We start from the raw sequence: 14,758 nt of genomic DNA, 5'->3' as shown, positions 1-14,758 counted from the left end.
ATCGCTGTTTTCACTCAACTTTTTTTTTTAACTATGCGTAGATTTTGTGCAGTGTTTAGTGAAAGCTAGAATAAAGCTGTTCTTTCGAAAGTTTCACATCACACTTCTACACCTGAGGCGAATCACAACGGTACACTGGCAGTGAGCCGAGTAATGCTTGTTGCGTATAAGTTAGAACAATGACAGTAGAGGGGTCAGCTGGAAATGCTCCGGCTTATTGTTATAAAGAGTTTTGCAACTTGCATGTCCCTCTCGCTGCGGTGTCGTTGTTCCGCGCTGTCTGGGACGAGCGCATAGACGGCCAGGACAGGAAGCTCCAAAACTTAGTTACTGTCGCGGCTATTACGAACGCACGTGTGTTCTCTTCTCAAAAATCAATCCGTTGTTTTTAAGACTGCGATAGCTGTTGTTGGGTTGCACGGGTGTGGAGTCGTCGCACAATCATCCGACACATTCCATAGAGCCCCAACTAACAGCCGTTCAGCAGCACAGGGAAGATTTCTGGTTCCTACACCTCGCAATGACTATGGCCAGCGCCGCTTCGACTATTAAGGGGTAAAAGCTTGGAATAAAATCCCCTGTGCAGTCTTTGCAACGTCTAATCCTTATATTTCACTGAAGTCCTTTTTTCTGTCACAAATAATTACCTTATTTACAATGCAAATCGCTTAGTGATTGTCTCTTATTATTCTCTGTAGTGTCTATGTTGGGTTTGCCATTCATATGTCATTGAATAATCACTTCTAAGGCAACTGCGTTTATTTTGTATAAAGAATGCTGTTCCTGCCTTCATATGTTTGTTTTTTTGCACACTCTTCTATTTTTTTGTCATGAGCCCTCTTGTATTTCTGTAATTTGAACCATCTTGCTTGTACGCTTTGCATTTTTCCACCATTCTTATGTGTATGATTTTGGCATGCAGTAGAAAGCATTTGTCCTCACTAATCTCTTTGCTTTTATTGCATGGACCCATAACTAGCCTTTGGCTAAGGATCCAGACAGTGATGTTATGTGCGGCATGCGAGAGGGGGATACCCTGCGCCTGGTTCAGAGCCTGGTGGTCAGTCGCGTGGGTTACGCCCTCCCGTACTTCAACCTCAACAAAGGAGAAGTGGATAGTGCAGATACCATACTCCGCAAAGCTTACAAGACAGCCCTGCATCTACCAATGAACACCTCCAACGAAAAACTACTGGCTCTTGGAATTCACAACACCTTCGAAGAGATCAAAGAAGCCCAACTGGTCACGCAGTTAGCTAGGCTCCAGCAGACTCCTACGGGGCGCTCGCTCCTTAGGCGACTGGGGCTAGGCCGAACTGCGGAATTCGAGAATCGTACTGCGAGCATACCGGACTCAATTCGCCAGACGCTAAAGGTTCGCTCCCTTCCCCGGAACATGGACCCCAACTTGCATGCGGCCCGTAGGGCAGCCCGGGCGAGGTATGTACAACAAAATCTAGCTACAAAATCCACAACGGTATACACGGACGCGGCGCCGTATACAGGAAGCTCACATAACAGCACAGTGGCGGTAGTTATTGATTCGAACTTAAAGGAATTAGCTAGCGCCTCAGTGAGGGATTGCACGGTAACCGAAGGGGAGGAGCTGGCCGTAGCTCTAGCGGCGGTAGCCGGTTATCGAAGCAAAATGTCCCTTACCATCCTTCAAGATTCGAGAGAAGCGTGCCGTAACTACATGAACGGCCGCATAGGTCGCGCCGCGCTCCGGCTCCTCCAGAGCGCGAACCCACCAAAAGTCACACATAGCATTTACTGGGTGCCAGGACACACCGACATAGGCGGGAACGAACGCGCCGACGAGGTAGCTCGAGGGTATACGAGCCGAGCTTCCTCCCAATCGGACGATCTACCCGACCGAGTCAGCCCTACGTACTCAGACATTCTCAACTACTATAAGGGGGTACGGATCCGCTATCCGCCGCCTCATCCTGATCTAAATCAACTAGAGGCAGTGTATTGGCGAAGATTGCAGACAGGAACATTCCCAAACCTGCATATCCTTAGCAAGATTTACCCGACGCAATATGGGGACACTTGCCCGTGGTGTGGTAGCAAACCATCGTTGTACCACATCACGTGGGAATGCAGTAAAAACGACAACTTTCGCAAAGATCCGAGTGCAGAACAGTGGGAGAGCCGGCTCTCCAGCGGCGATCTGGGTTGCCAACAAGGTCTGATCCAGCACGCCCAACGAGCAGCGAAGCTCAGCGGAGCCCTGGAATAGGGGCACCGACCCTGTGAGAAGAAGGAAGATGGACCTCTTCTTTCTCGTCTGCTACTAGCACCTTTCTAGAGCAATAAAAGTCTTTCCTACCTACCTACCTACTGTGCTGAAGAAATGATAATAAAAAGAATTGAATTGAATTGAAACAATTGAAAAATTAACTGCCGATTTCGTCAAGCCTCTGAAACGCAACCAAAGCCGCGCGTGATTCGAAACCCACGGACGCCAAGTTCGGAAGCAGCGTTCGTCAAAGGTTTTCTTCTCCTAGTTTGTACTGACGACGGACGCTAAAATTTTCGTGCACCGTAATTTGCGTGCACCGCAAAACTCGAGATTTCCTGCTTAACAAAATGCTTACTCCAGCAACGGTTACACTCCGTCCTCCAATCACGATGAAGTGCGTCAACCAGTGCAAGCAGACAGACATGGTTTTTGAGCTGCCTTCTAGCCAATCACACAAGTGGTATGAAAGCTGTGCTGTCTCGCTTCAACTCCGCTCTAGAAGAGCTTCTGTGCTACGAAGCATGGGCCTTGAAACAGGTCCGCTCGGACGTACCTACTGAAAAAAAAAAAACGATCGTTGCCGAAAGTCATTATGTGAAACAGTAACAACCAAAAAAATCAAATAAATAAACAAATATGTGTATGAGTGTTTACTAGTATTCGGGATTTTTTGCATGTGTATATTTTTTTTTTCGACACGGAAGTTTTGCCACTGATTAATGAAAGGACAACTAGGAGGCAGGGACAGCCTATTTGCGCGTCGACTTAGAACGCTGTGCAAATAGAGTTGCGCAAACAGAGTTATGTAAACAGACTTACGTAAACATAGTCATGTCGACATAGTTATGTAAACAGCGTAAACGCTGTCCGCATCTTTCTGGCTACAACTCATCGCTGTCGATAGTAAACGGAATATTTCTGTCATGGACATTTTTTTGTTGTACAAAGGTGACTTCATTGTTCCGGTGAAGGCTGTCTTTTACAAACCGATTATTTGTCTATTTTTACAATTTCTTACCTTTACAATTCTTATATCACAGGTTCACAATTTTTGCAATCCAAATTTATAAACTTGACAATTTTTTTTATTTGAAAAGCTTCCAATCATTGTTTTCTTCAGTACTGCTGATTTTTATCAGCTTTGTTTCCGACTGCTGTTTCTACTGGGAATTTTTGTCTCGTTATGCATAGCGTTGCTCCGAAAGCATCTATTGGATAAAGTGAATACAATCTGATAAATATCTCCTACTGCCCTCATGATTCACCTAAGTTCCGTGTGGAGGCGTCACTTGTCTATATTTCCAGTAGAGTACAGAAACGCCGGAGAAACGCTACACCATAAACGACGAAGGAAGACGAAGAGCCTCAAATCCAATCCAATCCAAGGAGCATTTGTATCCGCTATGCACCCTGGCCAATCCCCCGCCGTGGGTATGTGCCATTCAGCCTGAGGACATCATCATCATCATCATCACCGCCGCACGAGGCGAAGAAGAAGAGGCGGTAGACTGCAGGACTGCCGACGGAGCGTGGTGTGGTAGATTGGGCGCGTTTTAAACGTCAAGGACACGCTTAAATTCCAAAGCACCTCGCGGTCCTCTCCGAGATGGCTGGCAGACCTGGCCCCAGCGACATCGACGTCTCCAAACCGATCAAGCACATGCTAGCCTTCATCGAACAAGAGGCTAACGAGAAGGTATGCATACACGAACGCCTCTACATGCTCGCCCCTTCATTGTTTCTTGGCGCGCTGAGGACAGGTGTGACGCAGGCTCCACCGCGACAAGGAGCACATGTCTTTGTTACTGTAGAATCCCATTTTGTAGTACGTTAGCGAAGGAAAGAGTGACAGCGGTATTTTAAGGTGCCCATTTAGTTGCACGTCATTGATGCCGTTGGCTGAAGTCAGCAGGAAAGGACAGGACGTAAATGTATCACTCTGTTGTAGTTTTAGTTATCGACGCTGGCGAGGTACTCAGGGGTATGACGCCAGTAGAGGTGCACGAGAACAGCACATGCCTTTAGTTTTACGCGACTGTGAGGCGCCAGTGCTATGTGATGTGTGCCAGACTTAAACGGCTCGAGCGCGTTCACTGGAGGTTGTCTACTCCCGTAAATACCCCTCCCCGAACAAGTATTCCGATGAGCGCATGCACTGCTTCCACATCACGTTCAGGTCTTTTTCCCCAGTTCATGTTATGCAAAAAATAAAAAGGAAACGCGGGAAGGAGACGGGACCGGTTGGTGATGGGCGGGTTAACAAGACGCCGAGGCTTTCGCTGTGCTTTCGGGGCCCAGAAATGGCGGCCGCTATGACGTAGGTGAAAACTGTGTTATTTAGTGAGACGCCCTCTTCCGTGGTCGTCCAAGGTGCAAGAGATCGACGCCAAGGCCGAGGAGGAGTTCAACACGGAGAAGGGGCGGCTGGTCCAGGAGCAGCGCATCATCATCATGGACTCGTACGACAAGCGGGAGAAGCAGGTCGAGCGCCAGCGCAAGATCCAGAGCTCGCACGTGAAGAACGCGGCGCGCCTGCGCCTCCTGGGCGCCATGAACGAGCACGTGGTCGCGGTGCTGGCCGAGGCCAAGAAGGGCCTGCAACACCTGGCGGCCAGCGAGAAGCGATACAAGCCGCTGCTCGAGAACCTCGTCCTCGAGGTATTGCGCAGTGCCTGGTTATGAACGCCGTCTTTGCTGCCCTTAATGGCAGCACAGCTCAGCGCCGGGGGGAGTAGGATGGGAGAAAGAGGGTTGGGGATACGCGTGGGCGTCGTGTGTAGAATACTCGGTGAGCTAAGATCGCCTCAAAAACCGGTTACAGCTTCGACGAGTCACCTCGTGCAGTCACCTGCTGCCGTGCCGTGCCGTGTCATGACATGTCATGCCATTCCGTGCCTTGCCATGTCATGCTATGCCATGAGGCGCCGATTTCGTGCGTAAGTGTGCGTGCGTGCGTTTGGTTTATGGTTTATAGGCGTTTAACGTCCCGAAATGACTGAGACTACGAGGGACGCCGTAGTGGAGGGATCCGGAAATTTCGTCAGCCTGGGGTTCTTTAACGTGCACTGACATCGCACAGTACATGGGCCTCTAGAATTTAAATTGGTAAATTGGTTTTTGAGGAAAGGAAATGGTGCAGTACCTGTCTCACATATCTCGGCGGACACCTGAACCGCGCCTTAAGGGAAGGGAAGAAGGTGGGAGTGAAAGAAGAAAGAGAGAAAGAGGTGCCGTAGTGGAGGTCTCCGGAATAATTTCGACCACCTGGGGATCTTTAACGTGCACTGACATCGCACAGCACACGGGCGCCTCTTGCGTTTCGCCTCCATCGAAACGCGGCCGCCGCGCCTCCATAGAAATTCGAGCGCCGCGGCCGGGACCGAACCCGCTTCTTTCGGGTCAGTAGCTGAGTGCCGTAACTACTGAGTCACCGCGGGTGCTAAAGAAAGAAAAATCGCGTGCCGTAGCTACCAGCGGCGACGATGGCTGCGGCAAAATTCGATACCACGTGTTTCCCTTTCAACCCGTATCTGCGAATCCGTTTCTGCAGGACCGCCCGAGTGCGGAGGTCGGCCACGAGCTGTCGTCGTTCGGAGTCGTATGCGGGGCAGGAACTCGGAAAGCCGCGGTAACTATAGCCCTCAGCGGACACCTCAACCATGCAGTCAGGGATGCGATGAAAGACTCAACGAAATGAAAGATGAGAAGCCCCTTGGGGAAGGGCTCCAGAAAAATTTCAACAACCTTGTGCCCTTTAAAGCGCACCGACATCGCACAGCTAGAACACGGGCGGCTTTTGCATTTCGCCTCTACCGAAACGCGGTCGCTGTAGCCGGGATTTGATCCCGCGTCCCTGCACTCAGCACTGGAACGCGTAGCCACTGAATCGCCGCAGCGTGCTCATGCCGATCGCAGCGCCATAACACAGTGCACTTAGCGTAGAAAGAAGCTTTGATTTGCACACGCAGCGCTTTCACGGTCACGACCATATCCTGAAGCGTCCGCGCACGGCTGAAGAATATAAACGAGAGCTGTTTGAGGCACCTTCTGCCGCCTAGTCACGGGTCAGTCCATTCCACTATCACGTGACCAGGTGGGGCGTGGGCTCACCCGTGATGGCGTGATGGGCTCATCCACAGTGATGACGCTTCACATTTGATTCGAAGCATAGCACGAGAATCCTTGCTCTTCTGAAGCAGGAGAGAGCGCGTATTCATCGGGGCTGCAAGTAGCTATAAGGGAAAGGCAAGGTAGCAGACTTACAGGAGGTGGACACCTGGAGCTTTTCAAGAAGGGAAATATTAAGGAATCGCGGAAAGGAGATTTTTTAAAAAATGGCTGGCGGGTTAGCATTGCTAAGCATGAAATACTGTGCGAAAGCACCATGGGCCACCCAAAATTTCGAGGTGGGCCAGATCCATTCTGTGGGTGTCACAGGTCGGTTCCGAATGTGGGTCAACTCAATTCTGAAATTTTCTGGGGTGGGCCAACCCCATTCTTTTAGGTGGGAAAAAGAAAATTGGTTTTTGAGGTAATGAAATGACGCGCAGTAAATGTCTCGCATATCTCGGTCGACACCCAAACCGCGCCATAAGGGAAAGGATAAAGGAGGGAGTGAAGGAAGAAAGGAAGAGATGCCGTAGTGGAGGTCTCCGGAAAATTTTCAATTACCTGGTGGTCTTTAACGTGCATTGACGTCGCGGCCGATTCCATTTTGAGACTAGGTCAAGCCTGTCTTCCACCCATGCGTACTCAGATTCACCGTCAGTCAAATTTGGTCAAGGTCATTCCAAGGGCAAATTTCGGGAGGTCCATGCCTTATTTGGGTATAGACCATGTCCGAGTATGCCATATCACATCCCCAACTTTCAGGGCCGTCGCCAAATCTGTTCACAGCTGTTTTTACAGGCGCTGCAAATTGAGTCACATGACCCATCAGGAGGCTTCAGTCATCCCACGGCTTTCGCCGACAATGCAGCTAGAAGTGCTTTTGCGCTAAAATAAATCTGACATTTACACCAGCTATCGCTTCATTTCACGATTTACCCAGTAAGCCTAAACGATGTAGTTTCATAACGCCTGGAAATTTTATTTGAGGCAGACAAATGTATGCCAAAGTGTAATACTCAGTTTTCTTCAGACATAAGCCGTAAGCATGCCCAGATTTGCTGTTAATTACACTGCAAGGTCCAATGCGCAGTCATCGCACTGTTCGCAGACGGACTGTAAGCACCGTTTGGTTGCTGCTGCTGTTGTTGCTGCAAACGTGTTTTCAGCGACTCATGCTAGTCGGCATTGTTTGTTGAACCTCATGTTCTCGTGAACGTGGAAAGACTTTCGCTCGTCGTTCGCGTCTAGAAACTGGCCTCCGAGATATGTGGTCTTCAGGCCAAAGGGTCCGCTTCTAAGCCATATTATTGGTCACACAATGGCAGCGCTGTAGCTGTCAATTTATGTAGGCTGGTGAGGACTGTCGTCCCCACCCAAGGACCTTTCGTTCTTTAGAGAGGCCTTAAGGGCTCCAGAATATGTCCTAAAAGCAAGCCCTATGGCCTGAAGACTTCTACTAATTGTTGTGCACGGGGTTCGTAGCGTTATATTTCTGGCCATCCGTCCATGAAGCGCTCGTAACAGATTTCAGTTATATACACCAGACGTGTTCGCCGTCCACCAGGGCCTGCTCATAGCCCTGGAGAAGGAGGTGGCGGTGATTTGCCGCAAGAAGGACGTCGGTCTCGTCAAGTCTGTGCTGGACGGCGCGGCCAAGAAGTTCAAGCAGAGGACCAAGCTGGAGGTCGCGATGTCCGTGGATACCAAGAACTTCCTGCCCGAGGAATCCTATGGCGGCGTGGTGCTCGCCTCGAACAAGGGGCGCATCCTGGTGTCGAACACACTCGAGAGCCGCCTCGAGCTCATCTCGCAGCGCATGCAGCCCCAGATCAGAGTGGGCCTGTTCGGGGAGAACCCGCGGCGCAAGTTCTTCGACTAGAGACGCCCCGCCATCGCTGCTCTCTCGCAGTCACTACCTGTGAGGGCGGAGGTCACTTCGTGAAATAAAGCTGCCCTATTCGATTTGACTCGAGACTGGCAATTAGGTTACGGAAAATGCAGCGAGCAATGGAAAGGAGGAGGATAAGGCGACGGTAGACACAGCAAAAGAGCAGAGCGGGTTAGGCAGTGGAGCTTTCTTGCGGTCTAGTCGATCCATTTCAATAAAAGGTAGAACTGCGCTAATCAGACTGTTGGAAGTCTGCGCCCGTGGTGTCTTTCGTTTCCTTGAGTCCTGTCGTGTCAGATTCGCGCAGGCCTACCTTTTATGGGGTTCAGGACAAACACTAGTCAGTATCATAGCTTTGTCAGTGCACGTTAAAGAACCCCAGGTGGTCCAAATTTCCGGAGCCCTCCACTACGGCGTCTCTCATAGCCTTAGTCGCTTTGGGACGTTAAACCCCAGAAACCAAACCAGTAGCATAGCTTAAATTAAGCACAGTAAATGGACATGTGCAGGCCATGTAATGCTGAGAACAGACAACTTATGCTACCCTATGGCAATAAGGGACTACCATAGAATGCAAACGTAGCAGGAGGCGGCAGAAAATCAGGTGGGTAGATTTTTTGAAGCTTGCAAGTATAAGATGGTCGCGCCTGGGGCAAGACACCGTTTGTGGCAAATCAGCGCATGGTAGAAGCCACTTTCATGTAGTGGACGCCAGTGGACTCATGATTGTGATGAAGTAGTTTGTGCATAAACGGCGCTGTGCGGCGACAACCTGCGAGCCAGCTATAAGGCACGTCTAATGAAGGGTTGGTGGTCGTGGTGGCGAAAGGTATTGTCATAAATGCAAGGAGGGTGGCGGGTTAGGGTTCATCTCGGGCCCTCACGACGGTGTCGTGTGGCGGGAAGTCTGTGCTTCCGGGCGACCTGTAGGGCCCAGCTCACTGTCCGGAGTTGTCTCCGGATCCGAACTGAGCAACGCGGTCTCCCACTGATTTTGGCTTCAGAGTTGGCCCTAAAAGTGTTCATACAGTATGTGACTTAGATTGGTTTTAGGACAACGGCATAAAATGCAACGGGACTGATATAGCGCGTGGTACAAAGTATGGATTTGCAATTGCCTCCAGGCAAATTGCTCCGATTTGGCTATAGATTCATGTGGGATGGGGGGGGGGGGAGTATTTTAATCTGTCATTCCGGCAGTGGAGTGTGATATCATCATATGTGGCTACGAATACTCGGGCACGGCTGTGGGCCCACTCCTCCCATAGGGGAGGAGTGGGCCATATAATACGGCCATATAATACGGATTGTGTTTTAGTGATTCAGCTTTGGCTAGGATGGAGACAAAGCTGGTATGTGAATCATTCTTTTAATGAAACTTGGGATTGCAGATTTTTAAACGCTAAGAACGTACTCCGCCTCTGTGTTCGCGACGGCGAGTGCAATGGCTGCTTCCTCAGCTTTAGTTGGTTGATTCGTTTTAGTTACGGTAGCTGCCGAGGTGGACGACCGTTATTCGTCCACGACCGCAGGTGCAAAAGCTGCTTTATTGAGATATTCTGCCGCGTCTACGAGGACTGTTCCTGGTGGTGTGGAGAAATGTTTATTCACAGTTGTAGCTCTGGCTGCGCGGCGGCCTTGATCATGGGTTGGATGCGTATTTTTGAGTACTGGGGTATGCTTATGTAGTCTGCTATTATTTCCAGGAATGACATGCATGTGCCTATGCATGGTGTTACACCCTATTGCCAGTTTGGATAGAAGTGCCATTCCTGTTGTTGTTTGAGAGAGTTGCTCATACTGTGCGATAAGATGCGTCTCCGTAAACTCTTTCATATCGTTATAAATTTAATGGAGGGTTGCCGATTTACTTCGTTTCCCTGGCGTTCCTTATCGTGTAGAGAAATCTAATTTTACGGGGCCATTTGAATTTCGCTTCGAAATGCAGCCACTTAGATCGAATCCACTTATTCGTGCTCACTAGCAGAGTTCCATCGCCGCTGAACCACCGGGGCGGGCAGTCGTGCACCGGACTTCCGCCGACGCGCGATCCTGTGTTCTGCGCATGGGCAAGAGTACAACATAGAACCTTTCGGTTTCTCCACCCTTCTCGTCTCGAAGCATTTTAAACGGCGAATTTGTCTCCAAAACGCCTCAGAATGCAACCTAAGTTACCGGCGAATGTCTGGTCCGTCATGCTCGCCGGGATGCAGCAGCTGTGACCTCTTGCAGTGACTCGAGACAAAAACCGGCGCCTCGTCAATATCGTTCCCCATTGGTTTTCTATGGCAGTCTTGACTGTTCGATGCGATCGATGGAAACACTTTAAAAGAAAAATTTTGCTACATATCAGAAGAATGGACCATTACCTTCAATATTTCGGTAACAGCATCTTACAATTTTCCTATTTTCTAAATTTTTCTCCGAGAATATTGGTGGACATGAGTACGAATGCTCTACCAGTGCAATCTCAGAATGTTAAAAATGCCGAACTTTAAAACGTCGAAAGCATTGTAGAGGCAAAGCGAAACTGAGACACGCTGATCGCACGGCTAAGAAAACACATGTTAGGTCTCCCTCGGAGCGCATCAACACCGGGAAGCATTGCACTCGCCAAAGACCACCCGATCTCTACTTATATTGTCCTAGACTGCTTGCGAATGCACATACGTCATATTTCAAGGATTTCACAGCATCACCTTGCGCCTCTGCCACTGCAGAGACCACATTCTGCATTTGCAAAGCGGATAACAACGCAACAGTCGTCGATTTCACAACAGTTCACCCCGGCAGCACTACCTCCCTCTCCTCTGTGGTGTATGCGGCTCCTATGTGCGCGCCTTGCTATTCCAGGGACAGCGAAGACATCAAATTTATCGACGCCAGCCATTAAGCAATTGACACTGTCCATGCTCCACTTCGAATATTGGGACCGTACTCACGTCTATACGGATGGATCAGTAACCTCTACTAGTTCTGCTTGCGCTGTGGTCGTTCCTACGCGACAGACTCAAATTCACCAACAAATTTCGCATCGGACTACCTCTACTGGAGCGGAATTGGCCGCACTTCTTGCGGCGGTACAGTATATCTCGCAACAATCACCTCAAAAATTGGCTGTTTTCTGTGATTCAAAATCTGCCCTACAATGTCTTCAATCTGCCTTGAGACATAGCGACCATGAGCAACTTGTTGCGGAGATACGATATCTGCACCACCAGGCAATCGAACAAGATCATGAAATCATCTTCCAATGGGTACCAGGCCATAGCGGCATTGTTGGTAACGCCTTAGCTGACGATTCTGCTCGATCGGCTCACGATACAACAAACACTGTCCGCATACCATTGACAAGAGCTGACACAGCAAGGCACCTTCAATTGCTCGCCCAGTACCTGACTGTAACGTTGTGGTCTGCCCCTGGAGGTTGGACACCCCGCTCACACCACTTCAACCTCTTGTTTCAACATCATATAACATGCGGCCTCCCCCGCGGTGATACTACGCTGTTGTGCCGCCTGTGGCTGGGAGTGGCGTCTCATCGCAATGGCAGACTCTCCAGCGTGTGACCAGTGCGGTTGTGATGAAACGATTGGGCACCTCCTTTGTGACTGCCCTCGTTTTGAGCGAGAGTGCGCTTTCCTAATTGCTACTCTGTACCACTTGGACTCGCGTCCTTTAACAAAGTCCAACGTTCTGGGGCCTTGGACACAACCTTCCTCACAAAGGAAAGCGGTGAAAGCGCTCCTGAGATTCTTAAGGGACTCGGGGTTGTATTCCCGTCTATAATCTGTTAAGTTTTCAGTGCGCGCCCTCTGTCCCCGTAACATGGTGGTCGCTGGACACTTAGAAAACTCATTTCATGCCCGCTCTTTTTCTCTTTTTCCCCTTTGTTCCCCTCCCCAAGTGTAGGGTAGCCAACTGGGCATCGCCTGGTTAACCCCCTTGCCTTTCCGTCCATTTCTCTCTCTCTCTCAAACACGTAAGCATCGCCTATGCCCTTCGTATTCCTTCTAGAGCAGCACTAAACCCATGCGTGGCGCATATATTTTTCGCTTAAAAGATTAGCATCATCGAGCAGCTGGAAGAAGCACCAAGCGGCAACAATAAATGGCTGAATATTACTGCGTTGATCGACATCCATCACGTTCACCCACCTACTGCCTGCTTAACGCCGTTGTTTTCCTCACAGCAGAGTGCGATCATTTCCTTCGTTCGCGTAGTATCACCTTCGTTGTTGATGAGTAATTAAACACTACTTAATGTGACTTTGCATATCGTAACAAAACAACATTCCCTCCGTTCTTTTGTGAGCATCCTGTGACCCGCCATCACCATTAGCTCAACCGAGGTCGCGCTGTCGGGATCATGATTCAGTAGGCAGAGTACCTCGTGTGATCCATCATGGCGATGGTACGCCTACCAACTCAAAAAGCAGCTGCATACATGTCTACTTATCTGTAATGCGAACTGCGTTTAGTTATTCCATGCAGTAGCTGCTTGAAACCAGCGGGGCTAACTCTGCTACGTCTGCGAGCATTTCATTGTTAAAGTCAACACTGCTGCCGCTGTGTTCGTATTCGTCTATGGAGATGAACGAGCTCAACGTTTAGGGAGAAGCTGAGAAAAGAGACAGCGAAGAAAAAAAAGAAGTCGAAGAAAACAACGCAGTTCTTTCGGGCTGCCCTCGCTGAGTGATTTTAGAGCGAAAGCTGCAGTCTTCTCACTACAGCTCCCAAGGTCAAATTTGGTGCGCGTTTGACCTTAAGCCTGCGGAGCGGAGGTGTGGAAAGTGACGTCAAACCACATGACTCGCTGTAGAGAGCTCACCGGTCGCTCCAAGCCTCACCGCAGCTGTACCACGTGACCAGTAGGGGTATAACAGCTGCTTCCCTGGCGCTCGCTCGCTCAGTCTCGCCATGAATGAAGCGCGTCTGACCGACTCTGGCGCCAAACCATGCGTAACCATGCCTAACAGAGCTTTCGCTCGTATCACTAGGTTTAACAAGCGCTAAACCACTGCTAGTTTTTGCCTTGTCTTGTAATTTCACTACTCTTTGCGATTTGCTGTGTTACCACCATGTAGTGTGCCGCGATACAAATAACTATTGCTTCTCTTTCGTCTACCTCGCGTCACAAGTAGTAGTAAGAAAAGCTGTCAACAGAGTTACTTGTTGACACGCCCGTGCCTCTTGTGAATTGGCTTTGATCTCTTGTAGAAACGAATTTAGTGCGGACACGTCGCTAAGTGCTCAGATACAGGCGGCCGTCCATGCCCACACCCATTCACTAACGTCAGAAAGTAAGGAGTCGATAGGCTTAGCGTACACAAAGACCGCAGCACGCCAAATGCCGTCAGGCGTGAGCAGGCCACAACGAAAACACATGGTGGTAAAAAACGAACTACACATAGAATGTTCGGTGTTGCTCCATCGCCTTGATCCGTTTGCCTCGCTAACGTAATCCTAAGCGGTGAGAGCCAAAGCAGCCGAGATAGCAGCGCGCGTTTCCAAGTCGGGGGTACACAATAACACGATTAAGTCGTTTGGGAGCCCGCTCGCAGATAAGACAGCACTCGTTCGAATTGGTAAACACAAGCTACGTCAAGGAACCTCTACATCACGCCTTTCTTCCTTAAAAACACAAGCAATAAAAGCTGCCGTTGTCAATGGCAGCTCATGGCAATGACCAACAAAACCAGAGAGAACAATCAGGATAAGGTTGCTTGCTGGATGGATTAACTCACCGTTGATTCGATTAACTCGTTAGTCGTCAATTAAGTCTCCTAACCGAGTAAAGTGTTCGTGACGTGGTCTCGCGGTGCTTCCCAGTTGTCTTTGTATTTTCTCTTCGCTCGGAATGGAAGTGGGAGAAATGTGTAGCAGATATATACCACGCTATCATACCGTTTCAGTTACTGCAAACAAACTTTGTGATTCAGTAATGTAAGACTGCTATGCGTCATTTGCTTGCGAGTGTCCTGGACATCCGTAGATTATGAGTGCTTTTCCGTGCCCTAACGAGGGTGAACGAAACCGAAAGGGAACATTTCTAACGCAAACACACAATTAATAAGTGATTTAGAAGACACACAAACAGAGGTCGTTAACACTTTTGAAAGAGCGGTCAGTGCACTTGTGAAGCGATCAACAAAAACGCAAGTGTTTTTATCCCTAAGCTAAAATCTTCTAGCTCAGTTGGACGCATTTGAATGTTGCCTTCCAGGTTTTGTTAGTCATTGATAGAGACAAATTTCTTTACAAATTAATCTTAACCGGCTACTTAGTATCCTGCTGGAAAAGTACGCTGCCACGCCCAGTGTGCCCTCTACGACCACTGCCGATGGGGAACAAACCGCCGGGCAGTTTACTGCTTCAAAAAAAATCGTATGAGTCACAAAAAAAAAAAAAAACATGCGACACTATTTGAATTGAAATTTTACGCCGGACAGTGCCCAAGGATGGCGACGAGCCATCGCTATAAACCTTTTGTCTCTTCTGCCCTCTAGAAGC

General features: G+C 49.3%; 2 protein-coding genes across 4 annotated transcripts in view; one reads left to right on the top strand and one right to left on the bottom strand.

The window, feature by feature from the left end:
- Ih (hyperpolarization activated cyclic nucleotide gated potassium channel Ih) overlaps positions 1-14,758 on the bottom strand; it is a 415,526-nt gene that overhangs the window by 189,149 nt on the left and 211,619 nt on the right. The gene's annotated exons all lie outside the window — the stretch shown is intronic.
- On the top strand, positions 3,692-8,325 carry LOC149342962 (V-type proton ATPase subunit E-like). The gene is made up of 3 exons (XM_089545519.1): positions 3,692-3,944; positions 4,619-4,906; positions 7,923-8,325. The coding sequence occupies exons 1-3, from the start codon at positions 3,855-3,857 to the stop codon at positions 8,235-8,237; spliced, it is 693 nt and encodes a 230-aa protein (XP_089401645.1). The 5' UTR covers positions 3,692-3,854; the 3' UTR covers positions 8,238-8,325.

The sequence above is a fragment of the Amblyomma mixtum genome, chromosome 5 (assembly GCF_055824585.1).
Source record: "Amblyomma mixtum isolate Tamu chromosome 5, ASM5582458v1, whole genome shotgun sequence".
NCBI lineage: Eukaryota > Metazoa > Arthropoda > Arachnida > Ixodida > Ixodidae > Amblyomma > Amblyomma mixtum.
The sequence above is the reverse complement of the archived record's forward strand: the minus strand, read 5'-3'. Positions and strand labels throughout refer to the sequence as shown.